The 18,165-nt window shown below is 33.4% G+C and overlaps 1 protein-coding gene across 3 annotated transcripts in view; it reads left to right on the top strand.

The window, feature by feature from the left end:
* Positions 1-38: 38 nt before the first annotated feature.
* The window catches only part of smyd3 (SET and MYND domain containing 3), a 330,446-nt gene continuing 312,319 nt past the window's right edge, over positions 39-18,165 (top strand). For all 3 annotated transcript variants that reach the window (NM_001423732.1, XM_087289366.1, XM_087289367.1), the window contains 1 exon segment: positions 39-259. In NM_001423732.1, coding sequence (NP_001410661.1) covers positions 96-259 — 164 coding nt within the window. In that variant the 5' untranslated portion in view covers positions 39-95.

Genomic DNA, 18,165 nt, shown 5'->3' with positions numbered 1-18,165 from the left:
GCGTCAAGTTGACTGTCATAAATACAAACAGAGCGTTCATATGTACCGTGAACAAACACATGGACGGTCACTGCAGATGATATTTTTATGAAATGATGGAGGCTGTGATTATGGAGAGGTTTATAAGTGAAGGTAAAGGCAATGGTTTGCGTGCTCTGCGTGAAATTAAACCCGGTGAGGTGATTTATTCATGCGAGCCGTTTGCGTTCTGCGTAGCAAGAGATTTCTTGAAAACTGCCTGTCAAAGTTGCCTCACAAGGTAAGAAGACCACATTTTTATGCTCTGAATTTTTGTTTTGTTAGAAAAAAATCGCTAGAATACAATTTATACTTTCAGTTACAGCCGGTCAATGATTTATTCTCAGGTTTGTCAATGTCTAAATGTGTTTGGTGCTCAGAAAAGTTAGGCATATACGTTACTGCACTGTACGTATATGAATGCATTAATATGGACACTTTTCAATGTGTTGACCACAATATACAATTCTAACACATATTTTTGATTGTGCTTTGCTATTAAGTATTTTTATTTTGTAAATTTCTATTTTATTTAACGTTTTGTTACAATATTCCTTTTTTATAATGAATATACTACAATATTTATTTATTTACAAATCATTTTTTTATTTAGAATTATTCTAATATGTATTTATTGAGTTTCAATTGTTTTTATTTTTGCACAATATTACAGGCTAACATGTTTTTTTACGTTTTGTTAAATTATTTTTAATTAAAATAAGTTTTTCATGATCAATATACTACCATTTTTATTTATTTATTTACAAATTACGTGATGATTTTTATTTACATTTACTTTATGTATTTGTTTTAATTGTTTTTATTTTAGCAAAAATTTGACTCGCTAAAACGTTTTACATTATATTACGTTTTTCATAATCTAATATTAACATACTCTCTATACATCTTAATAATAATATAACATTACACTATATAATACTTATATAATACATGTACACACCTTACAATATACAATTCAAACATGTTTTAACGTATTTTGCTTAGTTGTTTTTTTTTAACAGGCTAACATTTTTTTTTAAATATTTTGTTACAATTTTATGTTTTTCGTAATAAATATACTACTATATTTATTCATTTACACGCATTCTTAATTTTTTTAATTTAACATTACTCTAATATGTATTTATTTTGTTTCGATTGTTTTTATTTTTGCACAGTATTTCGGGCTAAAATGATTTGAGCGTTTTGCTACAATATTATGTTTTTCATAGTCAATAAACTACTATATTATTTATTTTTCATTTATTTATTTATAAATTTCCGTAATTCGTTTTTTTAATGTACATTACACTGATATGTATTTTTATTGTTTTTATTCGTTTTATTTGATCAAATTGCTAAAATGTTGCTAAACATTGTTACATTACATTTTTCATAATCTACTGCTTATGTCCTCTCTATATATTTTAATAACATTAATATAACATTACACCATATATACAGTTGAAGTCAGAATAATTAGCCCTTCTGTTAATTTTTTACCCAATTTCTATTTAACAAAGAGCAGATATTTTCAACACATTTTTAAACATAATAGTCTGCAGCTCTGAACAAGACGTTTGGCCAGTGGAGAAATGGTCGTGCCCAACTGAGCCTGGTTTCTCTCAAGGTTTTTTTAGTTCTTCACTTTCGCCAATTGGTGAAGTTTTTTCCTCGCCGCTGTCGCCACTGGCTTGCATGGTTCAGGATCTGTAGAGCTGCACATAGATGAATTCGCTCTTCAGTGTTTGGACTCTCAGTAGTGATTATTAACCACACTGACTGAACTGAGCTAAACTGAACTGAACTACACTGTTTCAATTCACTATAATCTTCTTTGTGAAGCTGCTTTGACACAGTCTACATTGTAAAAGCGTTATACAAATAAAGGTGAACTGAGTTGAATTGAATAATAGTTTTAATAACTCATTTCTAATAACTGATTTATTTTATCTTTGCCATGATGACAGTAAATAACATTTGACTAGATATTTTTCAAGATACTAGTATTCAGCTTAAAGGGACACTTAAAGGCTTTACGAGGTTAATTAGGTTAACTAGGCCGGTTAGGGTAATTAGTCAAGTTATTATATAACTATGGTTTGTTCTGTAGACTATTAGAAAAAAAAAAGCTTAAAGGGGCTAATAATTTTGACTTTAAAAGGACTTTTAAAAAATTAAAAACTGCTTTTATTCTAGCCAAAATAAAACAATTAAGATTTTCTCTAGAAGAAAAAAATTCTAGGAAATACTGTGAAAATTTCCTTTCTCTGTTGAACATAACTTGGGAAATATTTTAAAAAATAAATTCCAACGGGGGCTAATAGTTCTGACTTATGTTCACATTACAATATACTTTTCTAACACATTTTTATGACTATTTATGAAGTTGTTTTTTTTTTTTACAATGGGCTAAAGTGTTTTTTTTTAACGTTTTGTTACAATATTACGTTTTTCATATCAATATACTACTATATTTATTCATTTAGCAATTTTATTTAACTACTGTAATATGTATTTATTTTGTTTCAATTGTTTTAATTTGTTTACAATATTACAGGCTAAAATGTTTTTTAACATTTTGTTATGATATTAAGTTTTTCATAATCAATAGACTACATTATATATTTATTTATTTAATTACAAATTTACGTAATCTTATTTTTAATTTATATTACTCGTATGCATTTATATTTTATTTAATTTGTTTTATTTGATCAGATTGCTAAAATGTTGCTAAAGGTTTTGTTTCGTTATGTTTTTATAATCTACTGCTAATATAGTCTCTATACGTCTAAATAGTAATATTACATTACACAGTACAATATATTCTGTATACACATTACAATATACAATTCTAACATATTTTTGAATGTACTTGGCTAAGTTTTCAAACAGGCTAAAGGGATTTTTTTCAACGTTTTGTTACAAAATTATGTTTGTCATAATCAATAAACTACTATATTTATTTATGTATAAATTTACTTATTAATTTTTTTAAATTTACATTACTCTTATATGTATCTATTTTTGTTTTAATTGTTTTAATTTTTTCAAAAATTTTACTTGCTAAAATATTGCTAAACATTTTGTTACAATATTAAGTTTTTATATTCTACTGCTAATAATATATAGTGACATTAATTTGTTTATTTTATTTTTATTGTTTGTTTTATTATAATATTAGTTATTTATTTAAATTTTACGTAAAAGTATGAAAAACACAATGATTATTTTATAGCATTTGTCATTTCTTGTTTATTTTATTACATATATTTATGTATTGATCTTAATGTCATTATTTTAATCTTATTAAGTTTGTTTTACTATTTATTTACATTAAATCATTTTTTTCTATTATTAATTATTATAATTTCAATATTTCAATCTGCCTTTTTATAGTTTTGTTTTGTTGTTGGCTTATTTTGTACTGATGTGGTTTCTATCCTCAAATTATTATCAATATTATTATTCTTGTTCTTGTTATTATCTTTGCTATTATTACTAATATTTTTTAATATATTAATAATTTTAACAGTTATGTTTGTACTTTTTTTGTTCTTTTTCTCCAACTATTTCGTTGCATTCTGCACACTGCAGTGCTTTGTTTGTCAGGATAAAACACTATAAGCAACAACCAGTCTCTCTGTAGGCCACACATGTGCTGTTTATCCTGTTTTTGTGCCTTTTTCTGTAATATGACATATATTGTTCAATGCCAGTGGATTACATTACTACACAAATGTAGGCAGGCTGAAGTGTATCTGACTATTGTGAGTGCGTCCTCTAGGGGGCGCTGTTGCTCTTTGACTAATTTTGCTCTTGAATTAGTTTACATTGGTTGCTGTTTTGCTGGTCAACTAATGAGGTGTGTCTGACACTGAAGTGCTGTTTACATATGCAAGACAAAATAATCTATCATATCAATACTTGCAAAAGAAAATAGGTATTTTATCGAACTTTTGGTGAAGACAATTTTACAGCATTTTGATGTAATTGGGAGGATTATTTTTTATTTTTAATCATGCATTTAATTCGAAAATCTGTTTTAATGGCTATATACACACACTTACCGGCCACTTTATTAGGTACACGTGTACAATTGCTTGTTGAAGCATATTTCTAATCCGCCAATCAAATGACAGCCACTCAATGTATTAAGCCATGTAGACATGGTCAGAAGGATCTGCTGCAGTTTTAAACCGAGCATCAAAATGGGGAAGAAAGGGGATTTAAATGACTTTGAACAGGGCATGTTTGTTTGTGCCAGACGAGCTGGTCTGAGTATTTCAGAAACTGCTGTTCTACTGGGATTTTCACAACCAACCTTTGAGATGTGGAAGAACGGGAGATTCGCATCATGGATGTGCAGCCGAAAACACTGCAGCATGGACCAAAATCTCTGAGGAATATTTTCAGTTTCTTGTTTAATCTATGCCAAGAAGGATTAAGGCAGTTCTGAAGGCAAAAGTGGGTCCAAATCGGTACTAGTAAGGTGTACCTAATAAAGTGGCCAGTCAGTGTATATGTATGTAGATAGACTTTTTTTTCTTGTATTTGTCAGTATGTAATGTTCTATTCTGACCATATCTTTTATTTTTTTTAGGTGACACAGATGAATGCGCTGTATCCGTGTTGTATAACATAGCCTAGAGAACGGAGATATGGTCAGTGAAGTTCACAGAAAGCAATTATCTCTGCGTCAGAACACATTTCTCAGTTTACTCAAGTTGCTCCAACTCTAATCTGCTTCGGATCTCTGTTTAAATAATGCAAATGCAAATAGTAGCCTCGCTTTTCCATGCTGTGCCTCAGAAAAGGAAAGTTTGCTGTGGACGGCATCTGTTGAGAGCGTTTTCATCTCCTGTCTGGAGTCGTAGGGTTTCTCCATTGCCATCCAGCAGTCTAGGCTTGTTTGTCGTCATTGTTATTCATTACAGACGCATACTGTATTTTCATTTTCAAAGGTGTCATTTTTCCTCTCGCTGAGCAGAAAGCGCATGTAGGAAGATGCTGATATGAGATTGACGTTTGTAGCAGATGTGCTGTGATTTCATTCACACCAGCTCTTCATGCCCTCTTTGCAGCTTGATCAGCTCTGACACTTTATTAGAGCCGACAAAACACTCAAGTGCATGTAAACCTGAGCATACATCGTGAGTTTGTTTCAGTGTTGTATACAGTTGAAGACAAAATTATTAACTCTCCTGTAGAATTGTAAAAGTCTTGTTTCATTTAGACTGGCTGGAATAAAAAAAAATATTTTTTAAGTTTTTAATTTGTTTTAAACTATTTCAAGATCAATAATATTAGGCCCCTTCATTCATTTGTACATTTTCCTTCAGCTTAGTCCCTTATTCATGAGGGGTCACCACAGCTGAATGAACCGCAAACTTATCCAGCATATGTTTTACTCAGCGGACGCCCTTCCTGCAGGAAAACACCCAAACACTCTCACACATACACTACTTGCAATTTAGCTTACCTAATTTACCTATAGCCTATGTCTTTGGACTGTGGGGGAAACCACACCCGAAGGAAACCCACGCCAACATGTGGAGAACATGCAAACTCCACATAGAAATGACAACTGACCCAGCGGGACTCAAACCAGCGACCTTCTTTCTGTGAGGTGACAATGCTAAACACTGATCCACTGTGCTGCCATTATATAGCCCTTATGAAATGTATTTCTCGACTGGCTACGGAACAAAGCACTATTGTCTAATGATTTGCCTAATTACCCTAACTTGCCTAGTTAATCTAATTAGCCTAGTTAAGTCTTTAATTTCACTGTAAGTTGAATTTTTAAGCTCATGTATTGCAAATCATAAAGATGTGTATTTTGTGATATGCACATTTGTGACGTTTTGATCATGTCAGTATGTTGTGTGGCTATTTAGTGTGTCATCTCATGTAAAGAAAAGCAATAAACTGATAGTTAACACAAAATGCTAATTATTTCGTCATTAGCTTTCAGACAGGTAAATCGCTAAATTGCTGTAAAATCTGTGAAATACATTTGAGGTCAGTGTTGTCAGATATAGCTGACTTTTTCCAGCCCAAAAGCTGCCAAAAACCCGCCAAAACTCACAACACAAAATGCCCAAAATATAAGATCCATATTTTATTTTATTTTATTTTAATTTATTTATATCAAAATTAATCTAGTTACTCTAACTGTCACAAGTTTGGAGAAGGGTCTGGCTGCAGAGTTGAATTTGCATCTTCAGGCTTGCACTCTCGGGCACCCATGCTTCCTATGCAAGTGATGTCATTTACAATCGACGCCTGAACCTGTCACGTCACTTGAAATCAACACAAATAAACCAAAAGTAAAATTCCAATACGTTTGCGTTGACAGTGATGACGTTGTGGAATAATTCTAAGTAGCCTACTTGCGTTGTACAACATGACAGACCCCCCCGAAAAGCAGTTAGTATATTCATCATGATTATATGCTTTGATGTAAATTTACCAAAGCAGGCTGCTATTAACCTTCATACCAGCAAAGCTTATTATTTATATCAACTAAAAATCTGTTTAAATATACACACAAGGTATACTTCCACAGTTATAAAGAAAAAACCCCAGGCAAATTTGAATGTTAGTTTTTATTTTAAACATTTCTATGAGTTGTAGTATTACAACTAACAGATACTGTACACATTATGGACTTGCAGCAATGATTCTTGAACGACTTGGGAAACTATTCTTTACAACTATTCTTGATAAGTTAGCACGTCTGCGCAGACCATATGATATCACAGTTGCAGGTTAGCTTCAATAGTCTCTGCTCTCTACATGATCCAGATCCTATGTATATGCATATATATATATATATATATATATATATATATATATATATATATATATATATATATATATATATATATATATATATATATACATGCATGCCTGTGTGTGTGTGTTATTATATAAAAACAGAGACGTTTCTCAGTGATTGTACGGTATATTATATTCTGCAATTTTTGTTCATTTTTTTTGTTGGGGGAACACACTGTTGGGGGTAATCATGTGTTGAATCATATACTTCTAAAATACTTAATTTTCAACTTTAATTGATTATTTTCTTATTTAATACAATAATAGCTTTACAATTTTCTTTTGGGAGAATAACGCCTGCCACATGTGCATTTTATTTGATTCATTTGATAAATAAGTATATGAATTAACACATCTTGTGATTACTTGCATTTAAAAATAAAAAATGTCACTTTAAATGTCACTTAAAGCTGAATACTAGTATCTTGAAAAAATCTAGTAAAATATTATTTACTGTCATCATGGCAAAGATAAAAGAAATCCGTTATTAGAAAGAGTTATTCAAACTATTATGTTTAGAAATGTGCTGAAAATGTGTTCTCTCCATTAAACACTGACTTCAAATCTATGTCTAAAAAACTAAGTTTGATATTTCAATTGTATTTCCTTACAGCAGTTACAGATCTGACAGAAGTAGATCTATGTCTTTCTGTAGTAGATAGAGCTGTCATTTGTCATCATTTGCTGTCTGAGATATTTGTGTCAGTCTGTGTTTCGACTCCAAAACGTCTGACACAGATCATCAATTATTCTCACAGGTAACTCGAGTAGGTCTTTGTTCACTTGTTTATTGTTAAATGAGGTTATGATAATTCTTGCGCAGTTATTTTTAGTATCATGTTCTGAAGAGTAAACGCACACTCATTCATTCATTTTCCTTCAACTTAGCCTCTATTTCAGAGGTCGCTACAGTGGAATGAACCACCTACTACTATTCTGGCACATGTTTTACACATGTTCATTTTATTATTGTTCATTTATTTGTTTGCTGGAAATAGAAATAAACAGAAAACTGGAGTACTGGATTTAGAAATAGTTTTGAAACAATTATTTGTGCTTAACAAACTAAATTAAAGATGTAGGCTAATGGTCTTCAGTGGAGTGTACAACACCATTTCTTCATTCACTTAAGAAGTAAAGTAACGAGAAAGTAAAGAGGCCAAATAGAGGAGGCTCGTCCTTTATCCTCGCACTGCAGATGCTCTGAGTAACTGTTTTCTCACCAGTGAAGCTTTCAGTTTTTCCTCTTACAAGTCCGCCATGTAAACGGCAAATGCGCCCTGGCGTGACACATTTGAATCTTATGCTGTGTTCACACCAGATGCGGAGGAAGCGTCAAGCGCAAATGATTTACATGTTAAGTCAATGCAAAGACGCGAATAGATATCCTGCGGGATAAATCGCGGGCATGGCGCAGCGAGAATTGAGCGTTTTGTGCATTTGATGCGCTTAACGTGCATTTAGCGCAATACGCTCAAGTTTGAAATTCTGAACTTCAGCGCACATTCGCCCCACGTTAACCAATTAGGAGCTTTGTTCTTGTGGTGTAGCTCCTGTTGTTGGTGTCCCAGGCGGAAATTCTCCAATCGACACCGAACAACAGTTCATTAAACTGGGCTCAGTCTGAAGCACCGCTGAAAACCTCCACCATCTAGGTTAAGTTTCTGGAGGAGTTTATCAGTTTACAGAGCTGGATGCAGCTCTGAAAGGATCTAGTGGACTCAGACACTGCTCCAAATGAATCTACGCTGTTTTTCAGCTTTCATAAAGCACATAAAGACAGTTATTGTCTCAAAAAAATCCATGTTAGCCATTTAGCAATGAAGCTACAGTCACCTTGAAGACAGAAGCCCGACCATGACGTGAATCTGCGTCTGTTCTATTGTGAATTTGACGCGTGAATGAAGCGGATTTAACGTTCGAATGAAACAGATTTTGACATGCGAATGCAGCGATTAAACTCAAATGTTCATGCGTCTATTTACATTCGAATAGTGCAATTTATCCATGCATTCCGCGTCTGGTGTGAACACAGCATTAAAGGGAATGGGAGATGAGACTCTGATTGGTTTAATGCACGTTATGCTCAAAACACACCCATAACTCATTAAGAGAATAAGCACAACCCTGTTAGACCATGCGACACCATGCGCAAACCGTATTTTTCTATCCTTAAAATAGCCACAGTGGATTCGATCATGCCCTTAATGCTTTTGCTCTACGCACTTTAGACTTTGTGCCTATAGTTAAAAGAGCCCAGACACACACACACACACACTCAAAAAAAATTAGGTTTGCTCAGCCCATTTTAAATAAGCAGTTTGAACAAGAAGCAAACGTTATTTTTTTTAAATGCAGTGCACACACTATGGAATCCACTTTTTCAGTTTCTCTTTCTCCTCCAGCTCTCTTTTATACATCAATTCTCTGTCGAGGTATTAATTGCCAGCTGTTTTTTTTTTTTTCTTTTCTGCCGGCCGCTGCTCATATCTTAGGTATGTGATTTTTCCTGACCACCGCTCAGTGCTCTTCTGAGCCTGACCTTGTGGAGTGGATCTTTCCACTTGAGAGGGAGGGAGGGAGAAAGCAGACAAACAGGCAGGGAAGACACAGTGATTTCTGGCCAGGGATTAGTGCTTGAGTCCTGCTGATAACCTGGCTCATCTATAGAGGGTCTTCACGGACTCAGCCGGAGAAACACTGCATGCGGATGAAAAGAAACGCCATGGAAACAGAACGTTAATAATCCGCTCAGAAGTGCTCTGTGTTGTAATGGTCCCTCAGCGCAGCTCTGAATCAGCCCAAAGATGCTTATGCCATCACTGAGCTCAAAGAATGTATTTTACAGAATGCTCAGAAACGAACGCTGTAACTTTACAGATGATGGAAGCACATGAAGATATATGTGTATGTAGATGTGTGTGTATTCTATCTATCTGCCTGTCTATCTGTCTATCTATCGGTCTGTCCATCCCTCTATCTGCCCCTCAACTGATCCATCCATCCATTCAACCATCCATCTATCCAATTTATATCCATCCATCCATCCATATCTATATATTCATCCCCCCACCCATCTATCTAATCAACATACAGATATCCATCCATCCATCCATCCATCCATCCATCCAATCTATAACATCCATCCCATCCATCCATTCATCCATCTATCCAATCCATATACAGATAATCATCCATCCAATATATAATCATCCATCCCATCCATCCATATCTCTATATTCATACACCCATCCATTCAATCTATATACAGACATGATCCATCCATCCATCCATCCACCTACCGACCCACCTATCCATCCATCCATCTACCCACCCACCCACCCACTTATCCATCCATCACAACATATACTGTATATTTATCCATTAATTCATATCCATCCATTCATTCATCCCTCCATCCATTAACAGATAAACATTCATCCATTAATTTATATCCATTCATCTATCTCATCCATTCCATCCCATCCCATGAAGCAATATTTACAGAATTATAATTGTACGTATACATTAAATTATTCAGTACTGAAACTTATCTAACAAAGTAGCTTACGATAATGGTTTATGTTAGTGTAAAATTTTGAATAAAAATGTAAAAAAAGAGCAAAAATCAAAAGAAAAAAATATATAACAATTTGTTGAAATTTTGTAGTTTGTAATTTTTTTGTTGTTGCCATATTTGGCATGAAATGTGTTGTCTTTCTATTTCTAAAGATGTTCAGTGATTAAAATATTGTTTTAATAAATATATCTGTTTAATAAATCCGTTTAAAAATGGGGTGTACTACTCATTATTCTGAGTATGTATGCATTTTAGATAATAGATTGAAATTTATAAAGCATACATTTTTAATGCTTATATATATATATATATATATATATATATATATATATATATATATATATATTTTTTTTTTTTTTTTTTTACAAAAAATGTATATGCTTGTGTATAATTATTCATATTATTTACAACAAATTATCCACATTTGTATACACACACACACACACACACACACACAAACACAAACACACACGTATTACCCACAACTGTATACTTAGCTTTTGTTTTAATATTTAAACACTTTACAAATTGCTTCAACTTGTTATTTTTTACCCTTTCTGAAAATTGTAAGAAGATTACAAACTCATTCAGGTATAAAAAAAGTCATTTAAAATTAATTTAGATGTAATATTATTAGGTGTCATTTTTACAATATAAGAAGTGTTCAAATAGCTCAATATTATGTATTTATATATTTCGCATGAAGTCTGTTTCTACAATGAATCAATATTCAACATTTTAAGATGCATGGATGGATGGTAGATTCAACATTCAAAGTTCCTGAAAACAAAGAAGGTCAAGGTGCTCCAGGATTGGCCATCTTAGTCACCAGACATGAATATTATTGAGCATGTCTGTGTAAGATGGAGGAGGTATTGAAGATAAATCCAAAGAATCTTGATGAACTCTGGGAGTCCTGCAAGAGCGCTTTCTTTGCTATTCCAGGTGACTTTATTAATACGTTATTTGAGTCATTGCAGAGATGTATGAATGCAGTCCTCCAAGCTCATGGGAGTCATACACAATATTCATTCTTTTATTACTGCAGCATGACTTTATATTCTACACTGTACATTATATCTTATAAGTGACGAGACATTTTTCTAAGCAAAGTCAGACCTCACTGTCCTAATTTAATAATCAAAAATCAAGGAATGATCATATTTTATTTTGGTAAAATAAGTGTAATCTAGAGGCCTTTGTCTTTCATATAAAACACTTCTGATACCAAATGATCAACTAGAAGACAAGTTATAATTTGTTTTTCCTAAAACTTAAATAGGCGACAAGACTTTTGTCAGGTTTGAATTGTTATAGAATGGGTTATTTTTAAAACATGAATAAATAATTTTTTTATAGCAAAGGATTCCTTAGATGAGTGACATTAGTTTTCTCCCATAGCAGCATGATGATATTGTTTAAAAGCAATGCAACAGATGCTGCAAACTAGCCCCTCTGAGCTTAATTTAGGGTGAATGAAATCCATAATATTACAAATGTTTATCTTTTTCTTATGCTTTGAGATACATATGAATAACTTTGCTATATAAAGGTTAATATGGTGTTCCTGCTGCAGAACAATTATTGTTTCTCAGGTATAGTTATAATAGTGACCATAAGATGCAATTCTTTAGTAAAGGCTTTTGCATGATCCCATGTTTGTAATGGGCTTCCAGTGCAAAAATATATTAAAAGTCTATTTGCCACTGTCACTCTTGCAGCACGTGTCTTATCCTTCAATGGCGCGTCGACACAATTTACACCCTGGCGATGAAATGCAGTATCTTCTCCTGACCTCGCTTAAAGCCAAAGTAAACAGTGTGTAATGCATGACTGCTTCACTATTGAACTACTCATTTTCAATTACAGTCGCTGGGAGTCACGCTGAAATCTCAGCTGCAGGTCCGTTCAGCTGTGAAAACCATGTGTTTTGTCGATATTCACATTAATTTTAAAGCATTTCAAAGCACCGGAGGTCTGAAAAATGCAATTCAAAATGAATAATACATGTTTGAGCATGGATTCTCAGTAATTTTAACAGCATTACAAGGTTTTTCATTTAATTACTTACTATATAATATAATATAATATAATATAATATAATATAATATAATTATTATTATTTTAATATTGCTACTTAGGGCTGGATGATTTGGCCTAAAATCAAATCTCAATTAATTGAACATTTTGACTCAATTATGATTAATGAATGACTATTTTCTTTATTATTTTGATTAATTTTTTGCTTTCATAATTCACTGACAGGTTTTGTACAGTAATTATGCTCGCATATTACAAGGGAGAGATTTTTGAATTTGCTTGATTTAAAAATAATTGCAGAAAAACACACTATGATTAATTATTGAACATCAACAATGAACAACTGAAATTAAAACACGCATTGCCTAAAAGTAGAAAAAATAAAAAGAATAAAAAGTAATAATAAATCACTTATAAATTAATAATAAATAATAAAAATAAAAAGTATAAAAAAAGCAGTATCTCTTCTAAATGAAATAACTCTTGCATATAATTTTAAACCTTTCTCACATCTTCTGTAAACAAATTTTTTAATGTAAATAGTAATTTGAATGTAATGGAAAATATGCCATCTCAAGGCATCTCTGGTGCAGCTTCCATTCATTGTCAATGTAGTGCAAAGTAAGGCTCAAGAATGGGTTCATCGTCCTGCTTGACCAGGGATTAGATGTGGCTGCAAGTAACCACAGAATCAACCTTAACATATGGGGTCACGCGACTCCACACGTGGTACGGAAAGTAATCGAAAAAATCGACCTGGAAAAATTTTAACTTAAAATTAAAAAGTTATAGGTTCTGAATATTGATTTCGATTACTTTTCAACTTCTGATACTATTCTACAACAACTACTTCTACTACTGCTACTATTTTTTTAATGAATTCATGTCATATATTATACTTTAATTCTTCTTTTTGTATATTTGATTTTCTGGGGGTGACAAAAAAAATTCTGGAGAAAAAAATAACTTTTTTTGCCAAAACCTTTTTGTATTTAATAATAATAATAATAATAATAATAATAATAATAATAATAATAATAATAATAAATTATAATGAATAATGTTAATAATTAAATATTTAAGACACTTCAGTATAGTGCATGCCTTTGGACTCTTGGGGAAACCGGAGCATGCAAACCCACGGGAGAACATGCAAACTTCACACAGAAATGCTGTCCCAGCCTGGACCTACTTGCTGTGAGTTGACAGTGCTAACCACTGAGCCACCCACCGTGCCGTTCTTATATAAAATATAAGAATGAAAGAATATAATATAATAGAAGAATATAAGATTTTTATGGGTTAATTTTCATTATTTAACCATATGGTTTATCAGTTCTGCCGAAACGTCCTAATACAGTCACCAGCACATACTACAGGATGTGATGTTGTACAGTTTTATTGTACATTTTTTCTTCGCCGTAAGCATAGAGGGGGGAGTCAAGAGTCGCTTGCTTCAAAAACGAATCGCTTGGGTTTGTTTATTTGAGAAACCAAGAGGGGCATTTTAAAGGAAATTAGGCCAACATCAAAGAAGAGGGTAATTGCTGCTCGCCTCTCTTCAATGTCTGTTTATTTCTAATGAGCACTAATGACTGTGGGTGGAAACATTAAGGAGCTGGTTAATGTTTTCCTCCCGTCCCAGCATGAGTCCAGCAGCCACAGGTCAGCAAGTAAACAAAGCATTACGGCCTCCTATTTGACAGAGGACCACTGGAGGTGTGTTGTGGAGTCATTTATGCATGTGTCTATAGATTTTTGATCTTTATGGACACCTTAAAGGCACAATATGTATTTTTTTTTTATTACAGTATCCAAAAACCTCTAGAACAGTGTTATATATTTTGCTGACTATCCCAAATGTTTCGAAGAATGTTCAAATCCAAAGAAAAAATGCTGTTTTTTACTGAGACTGGGGTTTACTGGGGTTTATATGGCCATGCTAATGTCACGCACCCTCGATGTCCTGTATTGGTTGATTAAAAACAGGGAAACACCAAAGATGCTTTAATATGTTGTGTGTTTTATTAGAATGCACTAAACACCATTATAACAGAAGCCTAAAATGTATTTAGTATGATGAAACAGCACTGCTTCAAGAGGAAGAACCTGAAGTGGTGAACCGTGGCATAATAAAAGTTCCATTGCTTTCATGCTCTTCTTTCATTAGCAATTTCTTTAGCGTTCTTGTTTCATTTACACGGCTTTATACTATAGAGTCTGTCACGTGGACGCGGATGGTCTGGCAGTGCTCTCACATAGTCGTATACTCTTCGCTGACCGTAAGGCACGCCTCTTAGAAAATGACACATAGCATAAGCTCTGTGATTGGTGAAAGTGAAGAGTGTGGGTGGGGCTAAAAGAGGAGCAAGCCTGGTGGTGTGAGTGTTTAACAAGTATCAAGTCTCATGGAGCAGATGAATGCTGTTGTGTTGTGTCCAGTCCAGTATAAATCAGCCTTTACTCTGCGTCATGCTACCATTATACTACATGGTAAGTACTGTAACTCCATTAACATAATTTCTGCAGGATGTTATGAAGACTGCAGAGTCACGGTGTCATCAAACTATGCCTGTGGTTGTTGTTACTGCACGATCTCTAGTGGTGAAAATTACATACTGTGCCTTTAATAGCATAGTTTACCCAACAATTAAGATTTGCTCATTATTTACTCATCCTCCACTTGTTCCAAAACAAGATTACAGTCAAGCCAGGCTTATATTGGTAAGTCTTGTTTGTTAAATCAAGCTTACGGTAGTTCAAACTCTGGTAGTTCAAATTCTGCTGGGAAACTAACCTGGATTAGGTTAGTCTAAGAACTATATTTTAAGGATCAAGGCGCAAAGTCTAAAGCACAAGGTGCAAAAGCATTAAGCATTAAGGGCATATCTGATTTCACTTTTGCTTTTTTAACAATGGGAAAATATGGTATATGGTTTGTGCCATGGCGCATGATCTAACAGGGTTGTGCTTATTGTCTTAATGAGTTTTGGGTGTGTTTTGAGCATAATGTGCTTCTGAGATTCATCTCCCATTCAATTTCAAAGAGTCAGTTGCGTCATGCCATGGTGCATTTGCTATTTACAAGGCAAACTTTGTAAGTGTAAAAACTGAACGCTTCACTAGCGAGAGCATATAAACAGAGCATCTGCAGCGTGAGAATAAAGAATGAGCCTTTTCTATTCAGTCTCTTTACCTTTACTCCACTCCTTTATTTTTGTGGATAAGCAAACGGTGTTGTATTCACTCCACTGAAGACCTCCATTAGCCTACATAATTCATTTCATTTGTTAAGCGCAATGATTTGTTTCAAAACTATTTCTAAATTATTTCTAATTTGCAGCAAATGAGTTAACGAACAATAATAACGAAGTTTGGTAAAAAACTGAGCTATATCCAAGCCCATGTTAATTTCTTATGCCCCATATGGTGACTCATACATCTCCAAAATCTAAACTTATTTTTCTTAAAACAATTATAAATATGCATATATTTATATAATACTGCTAATAATAATAATAACATTATATAAATGCAAATTGTCATGAATATTTATGTAGAAAATAATAATTTTGTAACATTTTAATCCTTTTTTTCATATGTAAAGATATTTGTGTATTGCTTATTGCTGTACATCCTGTGTGTAAGCAAATTTGGACTGTGTAGGCGCATAACTACCGTACTCTACTCTGTACTTTAGACCAGGTTTTAGCTGGTCAACAGCGCAGTCTATTTCAGTTCCAATAGCAACACGCCAACATTGCTCCTTAACACACCTCGTTTTTAGTCCAGCACACCCTTGAGTCCACAAAGTTTTGCAATTGGATTTGCTAATTAAACAACATGGTGCAAAACATAAAAAATATTGCTGCGCTGGTCTGGGAATAGCAACAAATCCCGCCAAACAGTCTTGTGCCTTATTGCGCTGGGTGTATGATAGGGCCCTGAATTCCATTAATATTCAACTGTAGGGAATTTTATGGCATTTTATTTGAGGTAACCACTAAATAGTGATTAATATTTTTAAAAATATAAAATGGTCTAATGAAGAAAAAAAAGTGTATTATTTAGATGGTATGAGGGTAAATTTTCATTTGTTGCTAAATTACCTCTTCAAAAAGATACTTTAGTTTCTTTCTTCTGTTGAACACAAAGGAAGCTATGCTGAAAAATGTTGAAAAAAAATCATTAGCTTCCATATTTTTTGTTCCTACTTTGGATTTCAACAGCTGCTTTTCTCCAACATTCTTCAGAATATCTTGTTTTGGGTTCAACAGAAGAAAGGAATTCATGCAAATTTAGAAGCACTTGAGTGTGAGGAAATGCTGAGGAAATGTAGATTTATGGCCTACCGCTTTAAATCATACAGCCATTTTTTTCATCCAAAGGCTCCCCGTGTCTTATCAGTGAAATGATTGAGTCTTATCGCACCTTCCTGTGCTTTTTGATGCCCTTCTAATACGTGGCCATCAAAATAGTTGCTTCCATTTCAGATGTGACTGAAAATGTGACCGTAAAAGCAGAAGTGGGCCATTTTTGCTGTGCAGGTCACTGGTCAGCAGTTGCTTTGATGCATCCTTCTGTGAGTGTGCTTTAAATCCGCCATCTGTTCTTCTGGAGCGACGCTTTCTGTGATCCAGCATGCGCTTCTCACTGATTAACTTCACTCATTTCTTCTGTGCAGTTTTGTGGTGAAACATCTGTTTATTATGGATTATTATCAGTTAAACAAGCTCAGGTTTTGTGCATACGCAGCATTTCCGCAGATGCAGATTGTTTCTATAAACTGATGAATATATAATTTATCGATGCATTAGCCATAGATGTGATGAAAAAGCCAGCCGTGAAACACGCGAGTCGCTGCTTCAGTCTGAATGTAAGATTGATTATGGGGCTGTAAACACAAAGCGTGACATGAAAGCCAAACATCAGAGTTTAAAGAGCAGCTTGCTGATGCCGCTTTAATTCTCTGAAACGTCAGCTCACAGTGTTGATTTCTTTTTCTTCTTTTGCTGAGCCTAGTTAACTCATTTATATTGGTAAAAATCTCTTTTTTTTTGGCTTTTAAGAAAAACAATGTGGTCTACATACATCCATCCATCCTAGATTTAGTATCTATCCATCTATCATCTATCTGCCTGTCTGTCTATAGAGCAGGAGGTTTCAAACTCGATCCTGGAGGGCCGGTTTCCCTCACAGTTTAGCTCCAACACTAATCAAACACACCTGAAGAAGCTAATCAAGATCTTCAAGATCACTAGAAATCCATAAGCAGGTGTGTTTGATTACAGTTGGAGCTAAACTGTGCAAGTCCCTTCAGGACCAAGTTTGTCAACCCCTGGTATAGAGATTATGTACAGTGCTCAGCATATATAAGTACACCCTTCACAAATCTGTCTTTTAAATTCATGTTTTTAATGGGAAGCTATACAATATTATATGTGTGCATATACATTAGATTAGTCAGTACAGAAACAAATCCAGAGCTTATCAAACAGAATAACTTATGATAAAGGTCCAAAAACTAGTACACAAAAATTGACATATTATAGAAAAATATTAAATAAAAATGTAAAAAAGAGAAAAATCAAGAGAAGCCAAAAAATTGATAAATTTTGTAGGTTGTAGTTTTTATTATTTTTTTATATTTAGCTTGAATTTATTTGTATTATTTTTCAATT

This window comes from Danio rerio, chromosome 17 (genome assembly GCF_052040795.2).
Source record: "Danio rerio strain M-AB ecotype USA chromosome 17, GRCz13ab, whole genome shotgun sequence".
NCBI classification, from domain to species: Eukaryota; Metazoa; Chordata; class Actinopteri; order Cypriniformes; family Danionidae; genus Danio; species Danio rerio.
This window is presented reverse-complemented; position numbering and strand designations above follow the sequence as displayed.